The 27646-nt window shown below is 43.1% G+C and overlaps 1 protein-coding gene across 1 annotated transcript; it reads left to right on the forward strand.

Moving 5' to 3' along the window:
- Window positions 1–12849: 12849 nt before the first annotated feature.
- On the forward strand, window positions 12850–14638 carry ptger4a (prostaglandin E receptor 4 (subtype EP4) a; the record flags this gene model as incomplete). Its single annotated transcript, XM_079270965.1, is given in 4 exon segments — window positions 12850–13299; window positions 13303–13632; window positions 14077–14270; window positions 14272–14638. Coding segments are annotated over 4 exon segments (1341 nt in total).
- Between the last annotated feature and the right edge of the window lie 13008 nt (window positions 14639–27646).

The raw sequence follows: 27646 nt of genomic DNA on the forward strand, positions 1-27646 counted from the left end.
GCGGCAGGGAGGACAGTTTTCTAACTTCGGCTGACGGCGTGGTCCGTGCGTCTTACCGGGAATCGTCGGTGAAGGAGGGAGGCGTTGTCGTCTTTCCTTCGCCGGCATGTGTGCACCAAAAGAAAAAGGAGCAAAAAAGCTCTGAACTGATCGCTGAAGCAGATTCGTTATCGCGGGCTGTTTCATCCAGCGAAACGGCTTGTCAGGGTTTGAGGGCCGTTGTTTCCTTGTGGCCAGCGTTGCGCTGGCGGGGAAAGTTGGTTCTTCTGTGGCCTGGACGGGGGGTGTCCGAGCGAAGAGAGCGTGGTGTGCTCCCTGTTCGACGGAGGTCGACGGGAAAAAGCTGGATTCTCTGTGGCCTGGACAGGGGGGGGGGTCCGGGCGAGGAGAGCGGTGTGTGCCTCCTGTTAACCCCGGAGGGAGAGTTGGAAAAAGCATAGAAGTGGGGGCAGCAGATAGTTTTATAGAACAGAGGTCGAACCACAGGGGTCCTGGGGTCTCTTGGCTCTCGGCCAATGAGATTGCCGCGGTTACCATGGTTATTTGGGGGGGGGGGAATTCACACCTGAGTGTGAAATCCCTTTGCTCTCCTCAAACTACAAGTCAGGATGAGACCTTTGCTTGAAAAAGCGAAGGCCTGATTGTCTTTGTCCACAGCACATGTTTAAGCCATATGCCAGAGCCCAACATCCCCCCTTTGTTCTGAAGAGCGAGGTGTTGGCTTCGGTCGTTAGAGCAAACCAAGGGCTGGCATGTGCATCCATGTGGTGGGGAAACCTGAAGAGGTGAGACAGTCCAAGTGTTCCTGAGACCAAAAGCAGTGGTTAAAACAGGCAGTGTTCATTGTTCATAGAGTTCAAGGCATAGTGGTCAAGTTCATGGTGTTCAAGTTCAGAGTTCATTGGCATCTGGGCAGATGACTAAGGTGGCATCTGGGCAGATGACTTTAACTACTTCTACCTACATCTACTATCATACACAATTCAAATCATAGGTGAGCAAAACATTATTCCCAAATAATTCAATCGCTATTATGATGTTGTGATAATCTAGCATTGTGGCACAGTGTCAAAGAAAGTAACAACCCAAATAAACAAAACAAAAGAGAGAGAAGGAAAGAATAGAAAGACAAGAAGCAGGTGAGGGGCAAACAGTGGTTACTGGTTCAACTCCTAGACAGGACTGGAGTCCGTCGGCGGAGCAGTCGTAGGTTGGCTACGTGGTGTTATGAATAGGAGGGAATCCAGTTTGTCTGTCGCTTCTGGATCTATTAGTACATGATATGTGCGTCTATCTCTCTCTAATCGGTAGATTTAGAGCGAGTCCTGTGTCTAAGTTTTAGAATCTATCGATATTGGAGTTGCGTTGCCAAGACTATAGGCCAGAGGTACCTGTGAGGGTTGCATAACAGTAGTGGTAGCAGATTTACAGATTTCTTAGCACGGCTAGTGTGACTAGCTAGGCTGGTCTTTCGCTGCTCCAGCTGTTGACAGCTGAGCCTTCTCGGATGAGGTCCTGGGTTAAATCTGACTGCTACGGCAGAGGTTATGTCTTCTCTGGTTACTTCTGGTAGAGTCTATAAAGCATGCAAAGGGTTCTCTATGAGAGTGGAGCATCAGTTTACAGTCACAATGGTTTGTCAGGTCATGCAACTGTTCTGGTTGAAGTTGGCTGTGTTAGCGGTTAGTGCATGTCTACAGGGTGAGTTGAAGCATGCAGTTAAACGTTAGTAGTCAATAGTAAGCTGCCATTCTGCCGGTTGGTTTCGGCACTGGCGAGATTAGAGTGTACTTCCTGTGAAGTGCATCTCTCTAAGTTTCTGTTGTCAGAGATCCCACCCCCCCTTGCGCTGTTCAAGTGGCGAGGGCAGATATCCCACGTTACCGCCAGCACTCAGGGAAACGTCGCGAACAGTTTCACTCTGGAGTGTGTCATGGCGGGCTGGTGATATCTCCCTCCCCCCACCCTCCTAATTAGAGATGGAGACAGGTCCGGCGCACAGGTCAAGTTCAGTTACCTACGGCACTGGCGACTTGACAGGCCCGGGCGATGACTCGGCTGAAAGAAGGCGGTGGCTTCGTTGAACAAGCTGGAGGTGGCTCATGCTGACAGAGCAGGAGAAGAAGGCTTAGTTGACGAAAGATCTTACGAGCTAGGGAGCTCGAAAGGGTGCTCGAAGGGCCTCTAAGGTTGTTGCACCCTAGAGGTGTATGCGAAAAGGTGGGGGAACACATGAGGCTCGTTTCTGACCCGGAGTCGGGTAGAGCAAGAGTGTTATGACCCCCCAGTAAGACTGAAGAATATGTATAGATATATACATAACGGGCATTGCCTTTGCAAACAAGGTCGCCCAAGAAGGTTGAAGAACGAGGTGCGAAATGGGAGTGGTCGTTTCCGGAAGTGTGCTGAGTTCTCTTCCCCCCCCCCCTACCACGTCGACTTGGCAGCAGGGGGAAAGGTCACTTGGCTTAGTCAGGTGGGCTGCGAGTCAGCGTTACCTGATGTGTTGCCCTTGAGGGCGTCTTTCACCCCCCTGGTTCCGTCGGTCTTTCGACCGCCAGGGTCGTCTGTTCCTCGGGGGTGACCAGGGCTCGCTAGGCCAAGTCCTCTCGTCGTCTTCCGACGCTAGGTCGGAGTCGCTCGACTGTTGGATGCCTAAGACTATGGCGGTGTCTTCGTACCGATTTGTCGGCCGTCCGCGTGTCTCCCATGCAAGTTGCGCGTACTTCCTAATCTCTGGCATGGTGAGGTTACTCGTTCTGCAGTGTATGGTAACATCGTATCTCACGTTGTCGTTGAGATTGTGCAGGAATAGCGACTTGAAGGCATGGTCTTCTTCTAGACCTGGGGCGTTACGTCCTTGGAAGTACGCAGATCTCAAGCGCCTGAAGTAGTCTCTCGGAGACTCTAGCCTTTCCTGGGAAATGGCAAAGGCGCCGAGGGTGGCAGAAGCTGGGTTGGAGTACAGGGAGTACTCCTCCCTAAGGGCGTGACAAAGGGATGAATCGCAGTCGCGGATGCTCGGCTGGAGCGTTTCCATGAAAGCGTGGACGCTTCTCTCAGTGGCTTTCCACACTAGCTTTAGCTTTTCGCGCGATGAGGGGCGCGATAGGTCGAGGAGGCAGCGATCGATCTCCCTTAGGTAGTCATCGATGCTCGAGTCGTGATTATCGGGGTTGAAGCGCTCTACGTCTTTTACCAGAGACTCAATCTGTCGAGTACGCAGGCCTCCAAGGTTGATGGGGCCTGAGCCGTCCGAGTCGCCATACTCGCGATGGTGGTAACGACTATCATCCTCCCTCCCTGAGGGGGATGGGGTCAGTTCTTGTCGCGCGCGTGAACTGCGTGGAGGATTGCGTTCGCCTGAGGTGGTTTTGAAGCCACCTGGGCCGACTAGGACCTGGTGTTGGTCCTCTCTCCTCCTGGTTGGGGATGTCGCGTTCAAGAAATGCAAGGTGGTTCGGGTCTCGGGGAATGAGGGAGCCGAGACCAAGAAATGACTGGGCTGAAAGGCTCGGTAGGGGGTAGCAGTACCTACCGGGGTTGCTGGAACACCTTGAAGCGCTTTCAGTTTGTCATCACTCTCTGATGCTTTAGAGAGTTTTAGGTTGACCTCTCTGAGGTCACTGCGCAGGCTACTATTTTCTGACTGTAGGGCTCTACAGTCACGTGACAACTCCTGAACCTCTGTTCGGAGTGTCCAGATCTCGCGTTGCTGCTCGTCGCTCTGTGCCCGGGTTCGGGCAGCTTGCAGCTGCATTTTCTGATGGTAGATGAGCAGTATTTCGCCGATTACGTCCTGAATCAGGCGCTCTCTGTTACCTGCTGGGTTATTTACATAAGCCACCAGCTGCTCTAATTGCTCGTCGCATAGGACAGCAGTGTATTTTGCAAAGTACTCTCTTTCCTTTGCTGTGAGTCCGAGGACATCAGCCACCGCATCTCGTAAGGCGGTGTCTTCTGGAGCTACAGCTCCAGGAGTGGGGGATTTCTCGTCGCTCATTCTCTCTGATGAGCGCGACTCCCAGTGGTTGTTAATTCCCTAGTGTTAGAACGGAACTGTTAGTGTTTACGGTTCTCAGTGAAATGTCTAGTTCTGTGACTTAGGATTTCTACTGTTAGATGTTAATTACTGTTAGTGTTACGGTTCATGCAGGCGCACAGTGAAATGTCTAGCTCTATGACTTACGTTTCTACTGTTGCTGCTCTGAGGTATCACTACTGCTTTGCAGCCAGAGGTGCGAAAATGCTAATGTGGTTTAGCACTTTGGGCCTGTGACAGCTGTGTGTAACTTCTTTGGAGGGATTTAAGAAACAAGCAAGGTATTACAAATAAACGATCAAATCTACTACACAGCTGGCTGTTAGTTTAAGAAATGAAACGAATAATTAAACCTGGAAACGAAATAAAATTTCGAGAAGGGAATTAAAGATTAAGATTAAAAATCAAAATTAAAAATCAAAAATTTAATTACAATAAGACAAGATTTTGAAGATCAAAGCCTACCTATTTTGGGAAATAAGTTTCAGGAATTTGGATCATTCAAAAGAAGAAAAAAAAATAATTTTTCGAAAAAAATATTTTTTGGAAAATTAATTATTCAAAAATAATTATGGATTAATGTGCATATATACTGTAACAAAACTGGAATAACGTAGCCTCACACGGGGCACCATTATGTTGGGATCTAAAGGAGCGTGTTTGGGTTATCAGCATTTAAGAAACTGAATTCTTGACATCAATAGAATTATTGATGTATGTAACAATTATTAATGATTATTAATATAAACGGGGCACCACCCTGCGAACAGGGACCAATAACCAAACGATAAAACTAAGTCTCATAATTAGTAGTCACTCATAATGTCAATAGTCTGCGTATGACTATACATTCAGTGACAGTGAAGGTTTTTAAGTTCGAGCACAGGCTACTACATACAGTCTTATCAAATACATATGCACAAGTAATCACAGACGACTGCTCCTTAAAGTATAACAGAGTTTATTGAATCAAAATAATAAATGATCAAATCAATTAATAGTGCAACCAACAAACGTTATCATACGATTTTATATGCCTAAACTAAAGAATGAATAAAATGGATGAGAGTGTATGTCTGTGTGTGTATGTGTGTGTGTGTGTGTGTCTGTGGGTGAACAGGAAGGAGTCTTACAGCTACGCTAAAGACTACAAAGATGGCGGCGTCGAGTGACGCGGGCCAAAGGGGAGGGGCCTTAAGAACTACAGCTAAAAACTACAAAGATGGCGGAGTCGAGTGACGCGGACCAAAATGGCAGTTAGGCTGCTGTATGTACTCACGTGTGCCTGGGCAGCACGTGATGTGAGGCGCTCGTTTGAACGAGGTTCCCCAGGGGTAGAACTAGGAGCTATGTGTATGTGTGTTTCGTGAAAGGAGGAAAGAGAAAAAAGGTGGGGGCTCATGAATCAGACTTCTGCGTGCGGTCCGCGTTGTAGTGATAATGGGGGTGTCTGGCGTATCGTACATAACGTGCCGTTGTCGGTAGAACTGCCAGCAGTTATGTACGATAGCCGAGATTCCACACTTCACTCACAGAGCTGATTTAATGAGCAGAGAATACTACACGAAGTGTAGTAAAACCAATGAAAAGAAATCAAATAAATCCAAGCAAACAGTCACAGTTAATACACGAATACAGCGGAGCTTCTCTCGTCCGCGAGGAGTTGCGTAATATCTCGATATCACGCGACAGTAATTTAAACAACAAAACACGGGAATATCAACATATAAATGAATGGCCTGAATTAAACTTAAGTTAATTTAAGCTAAGCTATGCCCAAATGCCAAGAATCTTACTTGTAGATGCTTCGTTGCAACGTTGAAGGGTTCGTGAGCAAAGTTGTCCTTTTTCTTCGAGAGGAAGGGGGGGGGGGGGTGCTTCTCAGCGCGGCGTTGAGCTGGCGCTGTTTCGGTCTGTCGTGGCGCAGCTCGCTCTGGAGCAAACGCAGACGTGATCTGTCCTCGCGGCAGGGAGGACAGTTTTCTAACTTCGGCTGACGGCGTGGTCCGTGCGTCTTACCGGGAATCGTCGGTGAAGGAGGGAGGCGTTGTCGTCTTTCCTTCGCCGGCATGTGTGCACCAAAAGAAAAAGGAGCAAAAAAGCTCTGAACTGATCGCTGAAGCAGATTCGTTATCGCGGGCTGTTTCATCCAGCGAAACGGCTTGTCAGGGTTTGAGGGCCGTTGTTTCCTCGTGGCCAGCGTTGCGCTGGCGGGGAAAGTTGGTTCTTCTGTGGCCTGGACGGGGGGTGTCCGAGCGAAGAGAGCGTGGTGTGCTCCCTGTTCGACGGAGGTCGACGGGAAAAAGCTGGATTCTCTGTGGCCTGGACAGGGGGGGGGTCCGGGCGAGGAGAGCGGTGTGTGCCTCCTGTTAACCCCGGAGGGAGAGTTGGAAAAAGCATAGAAGTGGGGGCAGCAGATAGTTTTATAGAACAGAGGTCGAACCACAGGGGTCCTGGGGTCTCTTGGCTCTCGGCCAATGAGATTGCCGCGGTTACCATGGTTATTTGGGGGGGGGGGGAATTCACACCTGAGTGTGAAATCCCTTTGCTCTCCTCAAACTACAAGTCAGGATGAGACCTTTGCTTGAAAAAGCGAAGGCCTGATTGTCTTTGTCCACAGCACATGTTTAAGCCATATGCCAGAGCCCAACATTACTATATACTGTTCGGAGAGAACAAATACGATTAAGGGAAAAAAAGACATTTCTGTCCTCACCATGCATGTAGGTGAGCTATAAAAATGCAGATTGCTAGATTTTGTGACCGTTGGACAGAGCCAATTCTAGCTGTTTACCCGTGACCAGAAACAGTCCTCATCTGTTATTTTCTTTTTATTGGTTTATTTGGTAGGGACAGTGCACATTAATAAAACATTCCTGTAAATGCGCCAGAGTTAGCCAAGAGGCTATTTTTCATCTGTAGTCATGATGATAAGTGTGTTTTCTAAATTGTTGAACTATTCCTCTCAAGTCTTCACAGGAATTACAACACAATAATTGATCTCGTAAATATAGTGCACAGAGGAGGCTTATCTATTGTCAGACCGAAAGCCGATGGGTTCCGAGATCGCTTGGAATGTTTTATAAGAAACATGTTAGCTTCAAACAGCTGATATAAGGGCTACACACAGAAAAACAATGGTTCCTAAATGGTTCTTTAAAAGTATTTGTGGTTCCCTGAAGAACCATCGCCTACTAAAGAACCATTTTAACTATTGGATGGTTCTACATGCTTGTCATATGGTTTATTTGGGATAAGAAAGGGTTCTTAATTCATGTTTGTGTTATTGGATGGTGTGGAATGGTATACATTTGCAAAAAATACCTAATCTGATCTGGGGGTGGGGTAGTTAGCTGGCAGCCAATATTGTTTTATAAATATATATATATTCCAGAAATCGGTTCCTCAAAGAACTATTTGTTCCTTGTAAGAACCATTTTTAGCTGAGGAACCATTTGGAAAGGGTTATGGACCCATAAAGTTTTTTTTTTTAAAGTGCCTCAAAGAACCTTTTTTGATGGTTCTTTTACGCACCATGGTCACCTTTATTTTTCTCTGTGTAGCTCGATGAGCAGTGATCTGGCAGAAAAAGTAAATGAACAAACAGTGCACCTACAGATAATGCTACAACAAGGATAAAAGATGTCTGTCAACATGTGCTTGCTCACAGATCCGACCAAAGTCACAGTTAAACTGTAACTGATTTTCACCTTTGCCAGTAGCGAGAATGTTCCACTGAAACCAACTGCTGGCGGCAGAACAGATGTAAACAGATGTTACTGAGGCTGCAGGTCATGAAGGAAACAACTCACCTCTTTACTGACATGTACCGTAATGTATGTCAGTAATCTGGAGTTGTTGGTTTCCTTGCATTTCGATGAGTTGGCACATTCACAAACAGGATCCAGTGTGTCCAAAACTAATTCACAAACTCAGTCGTTAGAATATAAATGAGCTGATGAAATGAGATGACGCCCCGGTCGGGTTCTGCTCACGTGCTTTGGTTTTTGGCTCTTTGGAAATAGGTTTGCAACATTTTCCTTAATTTATTCATCATCAGCAATATAACATCCTTCCTGCTTTTTTTCCATTGTGCTCTAATGGCCAGCGAGGGTCATCCGGTCATGTACGGATTAGCAGTAAATGTCCCTAATTTGGCTTTGAGTTTCTGCTACCTGTTAATGATTGCCACAATAATGTCTACAACCAAATGGCACACTTGTACAGCGGTGATGGGGTTCACAGTTTGTCCAAGGACTCTGAACAGTTTGGATGGATTAACACGTTTGAAGCAACTTTCCATGATGCTGCTGTTTGACTGTTGCTATGATATGCGTCATACGCTCTTTAGGGATAAACCGTCCTGGTGGAAGGTCAGGAAAATGATCGGGTAAAGTTTAACATTGAATGCAAAGTGCATAATAGTGCTCTTTGTCATTTTGACTTGAATGAGCGTGAGCCTGCTTCTGTACTGTGGCAGGCTTTGCAGTCCTGAAGCCTCAAGCGTACACTGTCCTCTCTGGGTTTGATGACTTTGTGTGAACAGCGATGTTGACATTAGAGGGATGTTTTACGCTCAGTTCATTCAAGACATTTACAGCGGTTGTATGCGGTGAATCTATATCTTCAAGGAGTTAGAGATCAGATATGATTACATTTGATGATTTACACTCAGCAGCCCAATCTAATTAATGACAGTTTAATGAGATGCTTGCCGTGAATAATTTCAAAAAGCAGACAAAGCGTTTCTGTTGTCATCATGTTGGCATCACATGTCATACTCTGTGCCAGTTCAAACAGTTTACATCTGATTCTCTTTGTTATGCTGAGTGAGATCACACACGGATGTTATCTACAAATCTACCAGACCCCAGAATAAACACGTCCAAACTCTCTCTAAACTTTCCATTTACAAAAAGGCTGCCGGCAGAGTGTCAAGGACAACAAGCCGTCCACTTTGGGGTTGTTGGGAATCCCGGACTCAAGACGAGAGGGATGATAGTGAGTAAAGTAACTGTCAAGTGCTTCATTGAAAAGTACCAGTTTAACGCCTGAGAGAGCCTTGAGAGCCTTGAGAGCCTCTGTGTTGCATGTCTTGTTGGTACTTGACAATGTATAAGAGTCTCCTGAGTGAAGATACTACGTATATTAATACTCTCACTTTTTTCATTGTAACATCTGCCTCTTGGGAAAATAGCCTTTTGGCTAACTCTGGCGCATTTACAGAAATGTTTTTATTAATGTGCACTGTCACTTATCAAATAAACCAATAAATAAATACAAATAAATAAATAACGCTTGACATAATGTGGACAAAGGTGTTATCTATATTGATGATCAAGGTTCATAATAACAAGTGCTGTTGACATTGCATTTGTATTTCACACACAAAGCAACCACCTTAAATAACCAGCCCAATGTTTTTGTATGTTTTTAACCCACATACTGGGTTTTTACTGCCAAACTATTTCTGAAGCAAGAAATCTTGCTTTTATTTTATTTCATTTTTTAAAACGTATATGTTTACACATTAGTGAATGAGTGTTTTTGCAACTTTCCAGGTATTTGCTTTGTTTGTTTTTACCACAACATGAAAAAAAGATTGATTTCTATAATTTCTGGCTTTGGAAGCAACTCACCTTTTAAATGACGAGTTTGACATTTTGGCAAAGCTCAATATTGAAGCCGCGCTCTGTGTAAATATGACTCTGGAGCCAGCAGCTTAGCTTAGCATAAACGCTGGACCAGCAACCTCCTGTCCCAAGCCTGGCAACAGCTCCCTGCCAAGATTTTGGATTTTTTTTTTTTTTACAGATTAAAGAAATAAGATGAAAGATGTTTGTTAGTGAGCTTTAGAGGTGCTGGTATATGAGACTTAGTTCCTTTAGAAAAGAGCCAGACTGTTTCCCCTCAACAACATGGAAACATTATCAACGTAAGACTGTTGAAACTAGACCATTGATCATGTCTGCTTTTATTGTTGTGCAAGTTTAAATCATCAGCATGTATACAAGTCAGTTGAAATGTAAATTGTGCTCGTACAGAGTCAGTTTTGTCAGTTATTAAATATGTGGGTGTGTACAGTAAAGCTGGAATGAAGACAGTTTTCTTTATCCCACAAGCTACCGAATGTGTCCGTACCCGTTCGCAGACATCATGCTTGACTCTGCAGGTAGCTGTTGTTTTTTTAAATAAAAAGGTCTGTGGCACACCGTGATCTCAGGCGATAGGGCTCAACCCAGACATTAAACCGAAACACAGACGCATTGTTGCAAGGGAAACTGTCGAGAGGCACACCTAAATATCGTGGCGAATCCAGTGTGCCACGTTCCTGTAATTGCATTTCTAGTGTTCCTGCCTTGGTTTAATTGTCTCTTGGTTGTAAGAAACAAAGTCAAATCCATAACAGCTATCACGAGGATATAAGAATCAATAGAGCCAACAAAAAAAACGTTCCAAGAATGTAGTCATGTTCCACAATGTAGCAATTGTTTGGCACAGGAATTACAGCCATGGAAGAAAAAGTATGTTTTGGAAGTTGTTTTTTCTTTGCTTTCTTTAAACTACAAAGTATATCCAGAAAAACAAATGCCCAAACAGGCTGCGCGATTGTCTATTTACAAAACATAGACTTGAATTGTGTTTGCGATTCTTTCAGCAGTTGCTGGGGGTGATTGCAGTTTGACCACGCTGCAGGTTATCTGACTTCAACAAACAAATCCAGGAAAAGCACATTCATGTGAACCCTAATCTTTCAAATCTACTTACAGAACATTCTGCGAGGATTGAAACCAAACACACACGTACAGAAAAACTCAAGAGGAGGCTGAAATCATATTTCATTCGTACGCACAGGGTGGTAAACACATTACGTAACGGCTGTTTTTCAAAGGGTTGACACGTTAAGGCCAATCATGGTATATTCAGTCCACACTCTGGCATGCTTAAGAAAATATTTTTTCATTATTTTTCCAAGGCTATACTACGCCCGTAATCACAGGGAGTTTCCTCTTTTCTATGTTTAAATAAATGCCAGAAAGTGGCAACAAAGAAAACAACAAGTGTGTTTTCCAAGAGCACAGGGTCAGCCTGGTGGGCTGACGTCACGCAGCAGGGCTCAAGCAGAGCAAAACAAACAAGAATCGAGATGGTAGACGAGCTAACAAGCTAATCTGCGTGCATGTTTGCTGCTTGCTAACTACTATTGCAAGAGCTTCTTGGTGTTTTTCACTCTTTTTAAAAAAATGTTTCATTTTAAACCATGAGTCAAATGTCAGTTTTAGCTGCATGGTGTTTTATGAATAATTTATGAAAACATGCAAACCCTATGGTCATCAGAATCAGACATGATAAAAATAAAAAGCTCACTGTTATAAACATGTTTAAAGAAGCATCAATCTAAATGATGCTCTCAACCTCACAGCTTCTCTTTCTGATCATTCTTTGGAAGAAATCAGGTCCAAATGTCTGGACGAAGAAATATCTGATTACAGGAGCGTTTTATAAAGAGATCTATGCCATACAGAGTGAATAATAACATGTTTTGTTTTTCAGTTAAAGTCACAAGACATCATGTCAGAGACACTGGTGGCATCGCCCTCCCAGCAGGACAGCGTGTTTATTTTCTCTCCCATAAATGATGGGCACTAATTTCATTATGTTGTTGTCATTTGCATGAGCTGTTATTGAGACAAAATGTGTTAGAGGACTGGATTTTAAAAGAAACAGGCTCTTTAATTTTGTTTTTCTTAGAAAAAATTAATTCTGAGCAGAATAGCTGACAGGTTTATGAATATATTTGCATGACATTTGGTGAACAAATCTGAATAAGAGAATAACCAGGAACAAATGATTAGTGGTTTGACATTGTGTTGATTTTTAATCCATAATTATGGAGCAAACAAATATCCAAAATCAATCCTAACCAATGAGTTTCATAGTCAGGAAATCATTTTAGAACAACTATACCTGCATTTTTTCTTTGGGTTTTACAGCAAGTTTTAGTCGTGTCTTTTGTGTGAATTGTATTTTAATGTCATATTTCTATTCCCTACATTGTCTTCTTTATTGTCATTTCTTTCACCTTGCTTCTGCAAAGATTATTCTTCATATATTTTTGTTTTATCCTGCTTTTTTGTGCCACTTTTAAGATGACAGGAATGTTTGGTTCGAACAAAGAACACATTTTCGATCTGTGAAATTATCAAACTGTTGACCATTATTGCTCCAGAAGCCTATAGTTGTCTAAAATATAATGCAAACATCATGTTAATTTGACAATATGGTAATTTTAAAAGCACACGTACACTTGTAAGATTTGTAATCGTCTTTTGTGAGTTTTTTTCATTCAAAATGTTGTGTTGAACAAGTTGTGTTGTATGTTTAGGTCTGTGTGATGGTGTTTCCAAGGCCTACCCTGCACCAGCTTACGAGGGTTGTGGAGAGAAGTGAAGGGGAGGGACTGAACCCTGCAGGAAACTTGAAGGCAGAGCCTCATTTCAATGAAGCCACCGGTGTCTGTTGGCTGCGTTTATCTCTCCGACCTGGTGAGTGAAATGTGCTTCTGTCTCGCAAAGCTGAGGATCTGATAGTTGCCGTCGGTAACGACAGCAGCAGCCACGATGCTCTGCCGGGAGGAGATCTTTTTTTAGAAGTTGGTTTTAAGAAAAGGTGCAATCTTTTCCCCCCCGATATTTAAAATGTTGCCACGGTTTGTTTCACGTGCAAATAAGTTTCCTGGTCTGGACTGGACATACTGGCGTTCAGAAAAATAGTTTCACTGGTCTTGAACTTTGAAGGACATAACGATGAGTAATCAGTCGATGACAGGGAGGACCATGGTCCCGATCATTCCGTCTATTATGTTCATTTTCGGGGTGGTTGGGAATGTCATCGCCATCGTGGTTCTTTGTAAATCTCGCAAGGAACAGAAGGAAACCACGTTTTACACGCTGGTGTGTGGACTGGCAGTTACGGACCTCCTGGGCACACTGCTGGCCAGTCCGGTCACCATCGCCACTTACGTGAAAGGATCGTGGCCAGGAGAGGACCCGCTGTGCCAGTACTTCGGATTCACCTTGCTTTTCTTCTCTCTGTCGGGGCTCAGTATCATCTGTGCCATGTCGGTGGAGAGATACATCGCTATAAACCATGCCTACTTCTACAATGACTATGTGGACCAGAAACTGGCGGGTTTGACCCTCCTGGCGATCTACATCTCCAACGCGCTTTTCTGCGCCCTGCCGATTGTCGGCTTTTGACAGGTGAAGAAACAATACCCGCAAACCTGGTGTTTTCTAGAGTGGAGGAGCAACAAGACCAGCGATGCCGCCTACTCATATACGTATGCGGGTTTCAGCTCTCTTCTCATTCTCGCCACTGTTGTCTGTAACGTGCTGGTGTGCGCGGCTTTGATCCGGATGCACCGGCGCTTCGTGCGCAGGACGTCGCTGGGAACCGATCTAGGGCGCAACGTGGAGCCGCCGAAGAGAGGACGCAGCTTTGGACGTCTGGCCGGTGCAGAGATTCAGATGGTCATTCTGCTTATAGGCACTTCGGTAGTGGTGCTTATCTGCTCCATACCACTTGTCGTAAGTCATCTGCGCTCAGTGGGCTATTTCTGTCCTTTACGCACTGATCTTTTACGCACTTTTTTTGGAGACAAAACAATTTGGTCATGCATTTTGATCCAAGTTCAAGTGGATGATTAGAAAGCAAAGTTAGAATATATGAATTGTTGTACTTAATAGCCTTTTCTTTGCCCTTTTTAAGACACTACTCTCATACTCTTCTGTTCCTTCTATCCATCATGCACCTTTTACGCAAGGCTTTTTTAAGCAGAAAGGTATTTATTTTTTTAACATGGAATTTGATCCAAATTCCAGTGGGTAATTAGAGAAAACGTTCAAATATATTTCTATTTGTAATTGTTTCACTTTTACCCACTCTTTCTCTTTTACTGCTCCATGTTTTCATTAGTATGCTTTTCACTCTTCCTCTAATCGACTCAATCTGTATTCTCTCTTTCTCTGCAGGCTCAGGTGTTTCTCAACCAGCTGTATAAGACTCCAGTGGAGCTGAGGCTGGACAAGAACCCTGATCTACGAGCGATACGTTTCGCCTCATTCAACCCCATTCTTGACCCCTGGATCTACATCCTGCTCCGCAAGGCTGTTCTCCTCAAACTCATTGAGAACATCAAGTGCTTCTTTTGCAATATGGGAGCACAGCGGCAACAGAGGCTGTGTAGACACAGTAGACACTCGGCTCTCCTCGGCCATCTCGAACCGGGACTCGCACTCCCTGGTTTCCCACGACCTGCGAGACTTCACCAGCACCTCCCAGACCTTCCTCTACCTGCCAGAGGGAAGTGAAGTCGACAAAGGAACCTGCCACAAAGCAGACGGACTCTCTGGTTCACGACCTTCATCCGTCAGAAACTCACAAGCTTCCTATTCGTTCGAGCAGGGCAGCGTTGAGGTTCAGAGTAGGGAAGGGACAACTGTAATGAGGGAGTTTTCAGCTCTGCCATGCCCAAAAGACCCGGCACTCCAGGTGTCATTGAGTGCTGACACAGAGGAGGAGAAATGCATCTGACTTAACTCTGAACAAGGAGAAAGGTTTGCTCTGAGGTAGATTGTCTTCTGAACGACTCCAACAAAAGTGAGCTCTTCAACCTCTGAAAAATCGGAAAAGGCACATCAAAATAATAACTGACTCCTCTTGTGAAGTCGGGCACATGAGGCGAGAAAGAAAGAAAAAACTTGAAGTGCTGTGACCCTCCTATTGTTCTCTGTTTCAGCACCCAGCAACCTCAAGTGATGACTAACTCTGACCGTGTGAGCAGACTTTGTCATTTTGCCCAAAACAGATGTTTTAACAGAGATGAGCCACTTCTCAAGTGTCGGCGATGGAAAAGATATCCTTCCGAATTTCAGCTACTTTGCTCAGTCTTGCGTAAAAACCTTGACTGTAAAGGAGATGGGGCCAGACATTTTGAATAATCGAGTCACACGATTTGTGGTCACTATGGTAAATGAAAACAGTATCGAATGTGATCCTTATGAGTAACACTGGCATGTGTGCTGCCATTGTAAGGATTGCTTTTGTTTGAAAAAATCTCTGGTGTACAGCTCTTTTTGAAGGACATGTTGTGTTAGTTCCATGACTAATGTACAGTGCAGTATTATTATATGGTCAACACCGCATTTTTGTTCCTGGGCCCTGGAATACACACACACACACACACACACACACACACACATGCATGTCATCTCAAATTATAAGAACTTTGTTTTCATAGTCATTAACACTAGCTCCAGAAAAGTAGTACTAATATGAAGACATTTCACCTGTCAGCTTGAGAAAAATGGTGTTCTAGTTGGTCGATGTTGTGTAAAATGTTGTTCGTAATAAAATGATTCTTCTCTAGGAGAAGGTTGTTATCGATGAATCACAACTCTAAAGGGATTATCCTAAGTATTTGTTTGATCAGAACGCAAGCTCATGAATCGCAATCTTCCAGCACTAACATCCAGAAAATCAGGACTTTACAGAATGTTGTAGTTAGGCCAGTTATTTCCATCTGCAGTTATTCTGCTGATTATTCTCACGCAATCGTTTTATTGTCAAGTCAAAATCACAGAAAAGGTCAGAGAGGACCTTGGGGTTTTGTGATCCTATTCTTTGCCACATTTTTTCCAATGACAGAATTCCCCTTTTTAATGTCTCGTTCGTCAATTGACACCTTGAGCTGCTGTCTTACCACAAAAAAAAAAAAAAAAAAAGATATATATATATATATATATATATATATATATATATATATATATATATATATAAAATAGACTGAACTTTTGAACCCACGTTTGTTTGAGCTTTTCCACTCAAATGAGCTTCATGTCTTAGTTTCAGCAGCGTTATTAACTTGGCTCCAGATTGTTGCTTCAAGTCGCGGATCACATTCTTGCCTTTCTTGTTTCTCTTGTTCCTGTTAATTCTAGACAAGCTTGTTCGTGTGGTTAAATGCTGGGTATCGCACCCCTCAAGATTTTACGAGATTATAATGAGATTTGGTTGAAGTTTGACAAACACGCGGCCTATTAAACAAGGTCTTTTAATTTATCTTCTAATCCGGTCTTGAAATTATGCACTTTATTTTGTATTCCTTTTATATTGTGTTGTGGAATTAAACATGTGGACATATAGTTGTTGTTGTATCACTTTTCATATCTGTAAACATGAAAAGATATGTACGGTCTATCTATCGTGAAGCTGTAAATTCAAGTTCATGCCATTGTTTCACGGCAAACATAACCTTTCGCATGTCATCATATATTATCAACATAAAGCGGAAGTTCATAAAATGAGCACCAAGTTTCCCACACTCTTTTTCCTGCTGTGGTTTGGTGAGATCATCTCATGACCCCCCCCATTAGCACAGACAAACGGCCCCGAGAAGAACAGGCTTCTCCACAGTTTCTAGACAAATAACCGCAAGTTTAACACTCTGGGGTAAGGTTATGTCAAATTTAGATTTTTCTAAATGTAACAGCCTCTGGATCTTGGTTGTGTGTCAAATAGCTAATGCCAGACACACACAAAATCGGAGTCTTAGTCTGAGGGGGAACAAAATCTGTGTCTCAGGAAGTAGACCTGGCCCGAGATTAGGGGTGTAACGGTTCACAAAATTCACAGTTCGGTACGATACAGTGGAGCCACGGTTCGGTACGTTCGGTACAGTAGAAAACTATAAATGCCAGAGAAATGTACTTTATTTTAAAATATATTTATTCATTACTACTAACATCATGAAGTTATTCTTTGACTTTGAACAATGATGGAACTATACCTGAGTGACTCATCTTCTGGGGTGTCTTCTTAGCAACACATAAGCATAAAAAACAAAAACTGCTCCTAAATGTTATGTAGTATTGTTACTTACATCTTGCTTACATCTTGTATTGTTACTTACATCTTGCAAAAGAGATTTTTAATCTCAATGGGACTACCTGGTTAAATAAAGTTTTTTTCTTTTTTTTTTTAAATACATTTTATTATTATTTTTTTTTTATTCAAACGTATTCGGTTCGTCATGCGTACCGAACCGTGAGCCTCGTGCCGAACGGTTCAATACGAATACGCGTATTGTTACACCCCTACCCGAGACAGCTTCTCTCCTCAAACAATAAACACAACCTAGGCTCATTGCAATTAAGCTTAAACAAGTAATGCAGTGGCTTAGACAAACACATTGCAAGAGTAGTGTCAGAGTATCCTCCAGACTCTGTGAACAACACACATTAATTGAATGAAAATGTGATTGTACAGTAGCGGGACCCAATGATCCGTGGAACAAGCCCTCCACTGACCTCAGCTCTTAGAAGCAAGTCTTTTCTTTCAATCAGCGATAAATTAGGATTATTTCTGTTGGAAATGTTAAGGATAGAGGTGGCGATGCTTGGGAGAGAGAATCCTGAATCATAAACAAGTTGACAGGAACGTCGTCACGACGCTGGAGGAAACCTGTGAAGCTGCTCTCCATGTCAGGGTCTTTCAGTGACTCCCTGCACCCTGTCCCCTCATGTGCTCACCAACAAACAGCAGAGAACACCTGCTGCTCCTCCACGTCTGCTGTCACACTCGGTTGAAGAGAACACTAAACAATCCCAGTCTGGAAATGTGCCAGAACCAAAGCTGAACTAATGTAGGAACTGATTAATGGCATGCTAAACGGTGGTAGACGAGCCATGTGCGTCTTCCCTCAGGTGATAAAAAAAAGGAAATGTTACTCGGAGAAAACACGATTCTCTGGTGTGTGTTTGTCTCACATTAGTGCCAAGATCCTCCTTTGTCTGTGCTGTACGCCCATGGAGCAATATGATCGGAGTGATCTAATCAGAACAACAAGGCCTTGTTTGATGAGAGCTTAACTGGTCATTTCACCCTCACACACCAAGTAGATGGTTCTGTTTTAACTTTCCCAGGATCTGACATTTATTCTGACAGTTTTGATTGGGACAATTTTTTCTGTTGAAAGCAGTACGGAAGAGGACACTGGTTCTGAGGTGTATCAAAATATCACCGATCAACGTTGAGAGTTTGGGCCATTTTGCTTCCAGAAGACGTCTTCTTAGTTAGACTAGTGGAGAGAAAACATCCAAAATACATTTAGGTACATTTAGGTGTTTATTTTATTATCCAATTGCGTCTGTACATTTCTCCCAATTTCACCAACAGTTAGCATTGGATCATGCCTCATTTGCATATTTAAACAGAAAATGTTGGCCATTCTTATTTTTTGTCTCTTTTAAGCGACCCAACTTAAAGAAAACACACTAAATTGCTGGAGTGCAAGTAACCTAGGAGCAGGTACGGTTGTGTCTTTCCTGTTTGTATAATTGGAGATAAAACTTGCCGGCACCGGGTTGCCAGGTCTTCTTCCCTCTGTCCCCCTTTCTAAGCTGTCCCCCCCTCTAAGAGATTCCTGGCACCGGGTTGCCAGGTCTTCTTTCCTCTGCCCCCCTTTCTAAGCTGTCGGCACCGGGTTGCCAGGTCTTATTTCCTCTGTCCCCCCCCTCTAAGAGATTCCTGGCACCGGGTTGCCAGGTTCCCTCTCCTCTGTCCCCCTCCCCTATCTTGCGCTTCCTACTACGCATACTCTTCCCTCTATGCAGATTCCTGGCACCGGGTTGCCAGGTCTTCTTGCCTCTGTCCCCCTCTCTAAGCTGTCCCCCTCTCTAACCGCAACAACACAACCACCGAACGCAGCAAGCAACAACGAACCGCAACAACGGAACGCAGGACGCCAACGCCCCCCGGCCACCTACTTCCAGCAACCACAGCAACTTTCCGGGACACCGGGCACCGGGATGCCAGTGCCCCCACCCCGCCCACTTCCAGCGATGGACCCACACATTGGCCAACAACGATGCCGCTGCCTCTGCCGTCTTTTGGGGGGTTTCCACGACGGACGACATTGCCGTAGACCAGCCTCGGATCTTGCAAGCAGATGCCAAGTCGTTTCCCCTCATGCTATGAAATCGGACCAATAGTAGCCACAGCCATCACGTGGGGCCGCGGATGGGCCAGCAAGTCCATTCCTTAAACTCCTGACAACCAGCAGTCGGTTACCCAATCATCAAATGACGCCGCGACACCCGTCCGCCAAGGGCGCGTCCTCGATGCAGCTCACGTCTGGGCCACCTCAATGCCATGGCTTCTCGTTTCCCATTCCAGAAGTTCAGCCCTCCTGCAGACACCCGTCCAACATCGGTTCGGCCATATCCAACGCCGTCTTTAGACCCACAAATCCTCACTCGATCTTGCCGACCAGCGCACAGGCTTATTTTGGGGGTCTGCAAGGCCCGGGAGCCGCAGTGGATCCGCAGCTAAGCCTCTCCCAAACCGCACCAGGCCAAATCTCCATCAACCATTCCTCAACACTCCAAACAACTGACGAAGGCTCGCTCCGGCCGAGGTGGGGGCCTAAGCTCGTGAATACTCTTTTGTTGCCATGTCTTATGATACACTTTATAGTTTCCATATTTTATTTTATCTAACTAACCAGGTGAGTCAAATTGTAGCTGGAAACCTGTTCTGCAAGGGAGGCCTTGCCAAGCTGCAGCAACAAATTACAAAATCAGTCAAACACAACACTTTTTTAAATGTTAAAATCTCTGCTTTATGATCACATTTGAATCTACTCACATCTTTACTTATCAATATAGTTATCTGTAGCTCAGTGCAGCCTGGCTGTGTGTTCGGTCTGGTACGGGACGGCAATGCGAACAGCTCCAGGCAAGGAATGAGTCACCCTGCTGACATGGTTAAATCCTACACAAATATACAGTGTGTAGAGCGACTTATTTCAAAGGTTTTAAAGCAGAATTTTGCACACCAGCAAGTTCCCATGAAATCAGCAGCCAATGTGTGACTTTGATCTCCACTGTTACATAACACCCACGCAACTAGGAAAAACTTAACCACATGAGTTGACCTGTCAGACAGCAAGCCAATCAGACACAGATATATGGATCTTCAAACAAACTTATTGTACATGTGTAAGCGTATACGTTTTTTTTGCTTTGAGAAATTGTTGTAGTAGATAAAAGCGTTCCTCTGATTTCATGAAAAGCATTGTAGCATATGGTGGTGGTTGAATTCAATATGTGTGTGGGTGTATTCACGAGGGTCACATCTATCAAAGTGTTCAGTCCACAGCAGGTCAAATCAGTTCACTGAATCAGTAAATTCATATCAGGTACATAACTCTCTCTCTTTTTTTTATTGTGTGTACAGACTATTACTGAGGAAAAGTCCAAAAGAAACATTAACCATTGAAATCAATGAGCACTTGCTGTGCTCCTCCAATGCTCTCGGTTCAAATCTAACCAGTGATATCAGTTATTTTTCATCCTGTTTATTTAATCTTTTCTGATGTTTTTACGTGACAAACTTTATGAATACATTACACCTTGTTTTGGACAAAAAGTACAAGGAATCGTGTGCCCGACTGTTGTTTGGCCAAGCTCAGTAATTCCTGGAAGTTTCAGGACATTGCAATTTACATTTTGGTATAAAGGTGCATAATATGAGATTGGCAGCATTTCTATTGCCTTTCAATGGCTCTCAACATGGCAATGCATGCGCAGGCGGCTCACTGTGCTAACAATGCAAACTATGGCGAAAGTGCTGACAGAGCTAACAGTGTTTCCCTGAGGGGGAACCGGAGGGTGCGGGTACGCATCCACAACCATATCGTTAGTCAGGACAGTGTTAGCTGCTGTAACCGCCGTATGAGAGCAGTGCAGAGCAGCGCCGTGAGCTAGCCAGCAGGGCACGCTAACACGCACGATACACTAAAAGCATGCGCCCTGTTTCCTGTCTTTATGCAAAGCTAACTAGCTGCTGGCGCTAGCTCCAGACAGAAGACATTTGTATTGATCTTCTCATCTAACTCACGGCAACACCCAAAATGTCAAGCTATTCCTTTAAATATTCATTTAATGATGATGCAGCACAAATCGGTGAAAAAACAAAGACAGTCACGATAGCAATCATTCAATGCGGTCATAACAGCCACCTCATCAGACGGAGTAGAGTAGTTTTAAAGGTGTTGGTGTCAGCTTTGAGCAGTAAACATGTTGGGAAATAGGGTAAACACATGGCTTCGGGTCCACAAGGAGATGTTCCAACGGTAAGTCACGTGCTCAAACATACGGGAATCCAGCAGCGTTTCCCAGCTTGCACTGCTGTCCCTGCCAACTCGGCTCCTCAGTAAGTAATTCTCGAAGCACTGAGCTTTTTTTTCTTTACAGCTGCCTAGTATAGGAATGTTTCTCCTTCTTTTTCTCTAATAATCTCCTGTGATCACCTAATACACAAAGGGTAGAATTCCCCCTCATTACACTGATAATCATTCATGTAAAAACAGGTTAATTTGTCGGCAGAGCTTCTCCAGATGCAGTCATTTGAGCTGCTGCTCTGCCTGGGAATCCCATTACTGCGCCTCACTCTGAGGTTTTCTCACAAATGGTGCACTGAAATAATGTCGATTTTGTTAATGCTGCTTATAACCTGATTTGTTTTCGGATTTCAGCACCTCATAAATCAAACCCGGATGCTCTGCCAGTTGTGACTAATGTATGAAACCAATTCATTAATTACACGATGTACGAGCAGGGAAGCAAATATGGTTATGAATCATAGGGTCTTTAAAAGCACATGCTGCACTAAAATTATAATACACTACAAATCACTGGGTCTAAAAACAGATGCAATGCTGGATTTACTTTACTCATTACTAATCAGTTTTTTAATCCAGTGTTAATGTCATTGTTTTACGACTGCTGGGTTATTTAAGCAAAGATATGTTGTTGTTGTTTTTGAGCCAACAAACCTGAAAAACTTTCAAATGCATTGTAAGTTGTGCAAAATGATGTGCCCATTAAAAACATAACATTGACATAACATTTAAAAAGAGTGTGGGAATGACCCAAAAGTAGTACAAATCACAACTCTCACACTGGGTCAACGAGCCCATTGGTTCTGGATGGTTTTCTATGGGAACTGGGTAAAGCTATTGCTTTGCCTTGGTGCTATTGACTGGGTCAATTTTGACTTTTTCCATCATACTGTGATTCATGAACCAAATTTGCCACAACTTTTAACCCTTGTAAGTGCACTCTTTTCCTGTGTGATACTGCTGCAATGTTTTATGTGGGCTATTGTCTTGTCAGTTAGGCCTCTGAGCCGAGGGCATGCATGGGAACCTCTGGCGAAAGGTGCAGTCAACTAGAGAAATGTGATTTAGTGGAGGGGTCATTTAGGCTCCCAAGATAAAACTGCAGATACAGGCAGTAAATCAGCTATCTATGGCAACCTGAAATATTTTATGAAGTCATTGACTTCAAAAGAGCAAGGAATTAATAATGGGAACAGTGTGTTTCAAAGCATTCAAATGAGCAGACTATTCTGAATATTAATCATAATTATTGTGTGTTGCATGTGTGTGTTTGCTTGTTTCCATCATAAAGAGGCCTTGCCTGCACAACTCAGGTTTCTCCCACTTGTGATGCTTGAGTTCAGTTCCTTGCACCTCACCAAAGGCAACGAGAGGCCATCCTCATTCCCACCAGGACTGGGGCCACTAATTGTCGGTGGCGTGGATCCACATGAACGTAAGCGCTTTACCAGTGCTTTGCTGGAAAACGGAGAACAGCTGCGCCTCCATGCACACACTATACTATATCAGATGTCGCCGCTGAGTGCACTTTCTGTAATCAAAAAAGTACCAAAAGACGTCACGACGTGAAGGAGAGCAGATGTGGAGTGAGGACATCTGTTGTGGATCCGTGTCTCTTTTGATGCCACCACCCCTGCAGCATTTGTGTTGAAAATAGACTGCACCTTTTTTTTGTCACCCTGTCCAATGAATTATTACCCTTCCTACGTACGTTGGCACCAGTTCGCCATAACGTTCTCACGCAAGCTGAAACAGGCCTTGCAAGCTAAACAGACTGACTGACATGCCCCGGGCTGGGCCGCGCTCTATGAAGAGGTCCTAATTATCTCCCAGTTTTGAAATGACAGCAAACAACTCCACTAATAAATCACCCTGAAAGTGTTCCGTCAGATCCAAGTGTTTCTTCTCTACTGTACATTTGCCAACTTAGATACTGGACAGTGACGGATAACTGTATTCTGTTAACTGAAGCATTACTCTTGAGTAATATCTGAGATTTAAGTGTTGCTCCAACAGCTTGTGTAAATGTCCTACATATTGTTTTATCAGATTGCATCGTGGAATAATTATCTGTTTAGTCCACTTGCTTTATCACCTAAAGTGTCATTTCCAACCGTTTAAGGCACGCAGGTGTTTAAAGAGCTAGTTTGGTTGAGATAGACCATGCTATTTGACTTTACTTGTGGAACAGTGTACAATACATTATTATTAGGATAGCAAAGACCTAATATATTTTTTTAATCAAAAGACAAAATCTTTTGTCTGGTTCATAAATAAAAAAAATCATCCGACAGAGTGAAAGAAAAATGTGAGGTTATCTGTTCTGACCCCACTTGGATTACAGCGGGACTGCAGGCATCTTGCTTTGAGAGCCATACCCTTGAAGTGCCCGTATCGTTCTCGGTTTAATTAGAAACGAAAACATAACAGGAAGTTCACACTGAGGGTCGAAAGATGGAGATGAAATAGCAGTTTGAAATAGATACTAAAGCTTGTTATATAATTCTGCTCTGCTTCAAAGGCTGAGATATCATTCTAACTGGGGTTGAGCATTCATTGGTCAAATCATCACTTTTCACCACAACCTGCTATATGCTCTGAGTGTGAAAAGCAAATTGTGATTCTTTGGATTCAGGGCTGTTTTTAGCAACAATTTTCCATGAAAGTATAGTTGCTATAAATTGGAATTATGGAAACCAAAATTGTTGGAGAAGATTATCTGCTATCCAAAAAGTGTCCAAACATTGTAAACCCAACAGTAATAATTAAAGCACAGAATTGCACTTACTCCATAATTGATAAGCAGGCCTTTTAATATATGGAGGAGCACCAGACTCACTTGAAGTTATTGTTTTCTGATTGTTAAAAACTTCTATTGAGATCAGCTGAGAAAAGCACAAAACCTTTAAAGGCCCTACACTCCCACACAGGTGTGTTCAGTTACTTTGGCTGTCTCTTGTCGGGCCAGTCACAGAATTCACACTTTTTCCATCGATGTTAGGGTTAGGGTTAGGGTTTATAGAGAGAGAGAGAGAGAGAGAGAGAGAGAGAGAGAGAGAGAGAGAGAGAGAGAGAGAGAGAGAGAGAGAGAGAGAGAGAGAGAGAGAGAGAGAGAGGGATTTTTTCATTTTAAGTGGGGCGATGTACAACTTCTGCAACTTCTTGTGTTTGAAAATTCTTCAATTTAGCGGTAATATTTGAAAAAGATGTGTGTAGTTTTGTGGCCTTCAGTGCCCAGGGGACGCCCTTATTTCCAGCATAGAACCTTTAACTTGTGTGCTCACTGAGCATCACACTCACTTCTCACCGTATCACCTGTTGAACAGTAATCATACCATCACCACGGGCTGCGGCCTCTTTTTCTGTGTTGCATAACCACAAAGACAACTTACTGTGGGAAGGGACAAATCGCCTTGTCAAATAAATCTTGTGTTTAGGTTTCACCACGATCTCATCCCTTGGTCATAACATTACTTGACCACAATCGTGGCAGAGACCGTGTTCCTCACGTATCCATGCTGTGTCAATCTATTTCCCCTTCATTTCCTTCTGTGCGTCCTTCGTGAACTCAACGACCCTTCCAGAGTGTTTGTTTGGAGAGTCTTTGTGGAGTGTCTTCTGTGTCGCCGAGCCGCAGCTATGTTATCACAAAGTTCCTCGTGGACGGGATAGAAGATAAACATTTGCAGCTTTGGGAAATCAATTACGCTTATGATCTAAAGACGATGAAACCATCTGATGTCAGCGTGGCATGCAGGAGACTTTTCAGACTCCCGTCCTGTTGGATTTGATATCGCTTCTTGATGTTTGTATCGGTCATCTCATCAGTTTTAAATCACCAGAACTTCATGTGTCGTGTTGAAAAATGTTGCTCCGTTTCTCTCTTTTTTTCTTTTCAAGACTTACAAGTCAAGTGTATCAGAGATTCTGAATTGTTCATCAGGGTTTGCGTTTAGCATCACTGCAGCCGTCTACAATGTTTAAAAGACTGACAGAAGTAACACAACTTGGACTTGGCCCAAGTATCCAACACGCCAACTCAGCAAATTCCTTGAAGACCAATCTTAAGATTCACCTTCAGATAATTTATTTAAAATGGTGCCACTTATTGCAACCTTTATTGAAATTTCTGAGCGACATAAAATGAAGTGAAACTGGAAACATGTGATGTGAAGTCATAACCTTTTTCATGTAATTTCAAGACACTTTTAGTTGCATTTTATGAGCAGTATCTTACAAATAAAGTTTATTATTGTTATTTTATCTCTCTATATGTGTAAAATAAATGACTAGGGCGAAACAAAATAATAATTTCAACACAGGATTATGTCTACTATGAATATTTTGGTAAATGTTTCCCAGATTTAACTTGTAAATGATTCTGGTGAACCAAAGAGAACAAGTGTTTGAGTGGTATCAGTGGCATTTAGTTCTCTCCGATGTATATAATCTACAATGATAATGGGTTGACCAGCGACATGAGCTTTGAAATTCAAACCCTTTGAATCTACCTTCAAAGTAACGACAGATAAATGCAGCGTGTGAAGTCCAGTATCTGGCCCCTCTGGACGTGTACACCCACGACAGGACTATCTGCTCCTCTGTCGTCTAAAATGCTTCCTTCGCTCTCCTTGAATCTGAAAGAGATGATTTGCTGCCGTCAGCGTGTTTAGGTTGTCAGGACAAACATCTTAAAAGACTTGATGGAACTCCTTGTTCCTGCATGCATCACTGATATGCATCTTACAAACATCTAATCAAACCGAAAGGTTACAGAGCAGCAGGTATCAGCCGTCTTGTTAGGAGGATACTATTTCTTATACCGAGTTGGGATTCATTGCGTTGCTTAGCGTAACAGTTTTAGTCATGGTGATTCATTTTAATCTTCTGTTGGATCCACATACATCTGCAGAAGCAGTTAAAGGGTCGCTTTCTTGCGTGCGTTGTGACTGCATAGCTGAACGTGATTTTAAATGAATAAATATAACTTGAGCGGAGGAATTTGACACGTGCAATGACCCAAAACTGAGGCGCCACACCCCCAACATCATTCTGCACAAATACTTAAACATTTTGAATCAGATTGGAATCAGAAGTTACAACAAAGCTCCAGTAATAAAACACAACATCTGGCCGTGCTGACCACTCACAGGTGCAAACATTAACAGTTAAATTGTTCCAAATCAGAGTACAGTTCAAAGTTTGGATAAATATACTGTAGCACGCAGAGGGAGTAGAAGGCTTGTTGGAAACAGAAGAAGGAAGATGGGGACAAGGAGGTGGATTGATTGTGACTGAACACATGCAGGGAAAATGTCTACTGTACAGCCAAAGGAAACATTGCAGAAAGTGGAGACAAAAAAGCTTGGTCTGGCCAAGTTTGTAAATATCAGTGTCTTTTTATTTATAAGTTGAATGTAATATTCACTTTCCATGTATGTAACAAGGCTTTACACGATGCATAGAGCTCATTTAGATACACACAGCATTTTGATTTGCTGTTTCTCTTGTTTTGTTTTGTGTGTAGAATATTGAGAATATATGAAAGGGTTTCCATCAAATGTGTAACAACTGAGGAGGAATGGGCTTTGAGGGGAAATCCATGAAAAGTAGGAAACTATGTCTTTTGACTGTTACAATCGGAATGTGTCTGAATGAAAGTGATAGTGCAAACAATAATACACTTTGAAGCCAAACGCAAATGAAGGTGTCTCCCTCTGCTGGCTGCAATAAAGCCTACACAAAAAGCAAACAGCGCAGATATGTACAGTATCCCATAGGCACTAACAGTTCCTCTCTAGGAGAGTAAGTTAAAGCTATATCCATTAATAGAAAGGCTATGTTTGAATATGTAATTACCTGGTAAACTCTGGACACACACAAGCAATATTTTGCCATAATTATAACACAAATGACAACACAACAGGAAAATCTTGCTTTACATTAAAGCATGTAATAATAATATAATGATATAATAATAGTATGAGAGTCACGGGACAATTTCTCTGCATGGACTACTTTAACTTTTAATACTTTATACATTTCTTTGATTGTTCTTACTTATACTTAAGTAACATTTTAAATGCAGGACTTGTAATTGTAACCAATTATTTTTGTACAGTTTTGTGTTTTCTTTGTGTTTTTTTTGCAGTTGTCTCCACAGTGGCCAAAAATATCCCTCAATTCACGTTTTCCCTCATACAAAGTGTGATATAGTTAAAAATAGTACAAAAAATATAACATGGAAGCGTGAACTATGACAAAAATTGTGTTGAAGGACCTAAAGATATTTATTCTGTTTGTTATCACCATACACATAAAAAAGTCCCACTTTTAGGGAGATAGCTGTAAGCAGTTTA

This window comes from Melanostigma gelatinosum (genome assembly GCF_949748355.1).
Source record: "Melanostigma gelatinosum genome assembly, chromosome: 6".
Lineage (NCBI taxonomy): Eukaryota > Metazoa > Chordata > Actinopteri > Perciformes > Zoarcidae > Melanostigma > Melanostigma gelatinosum.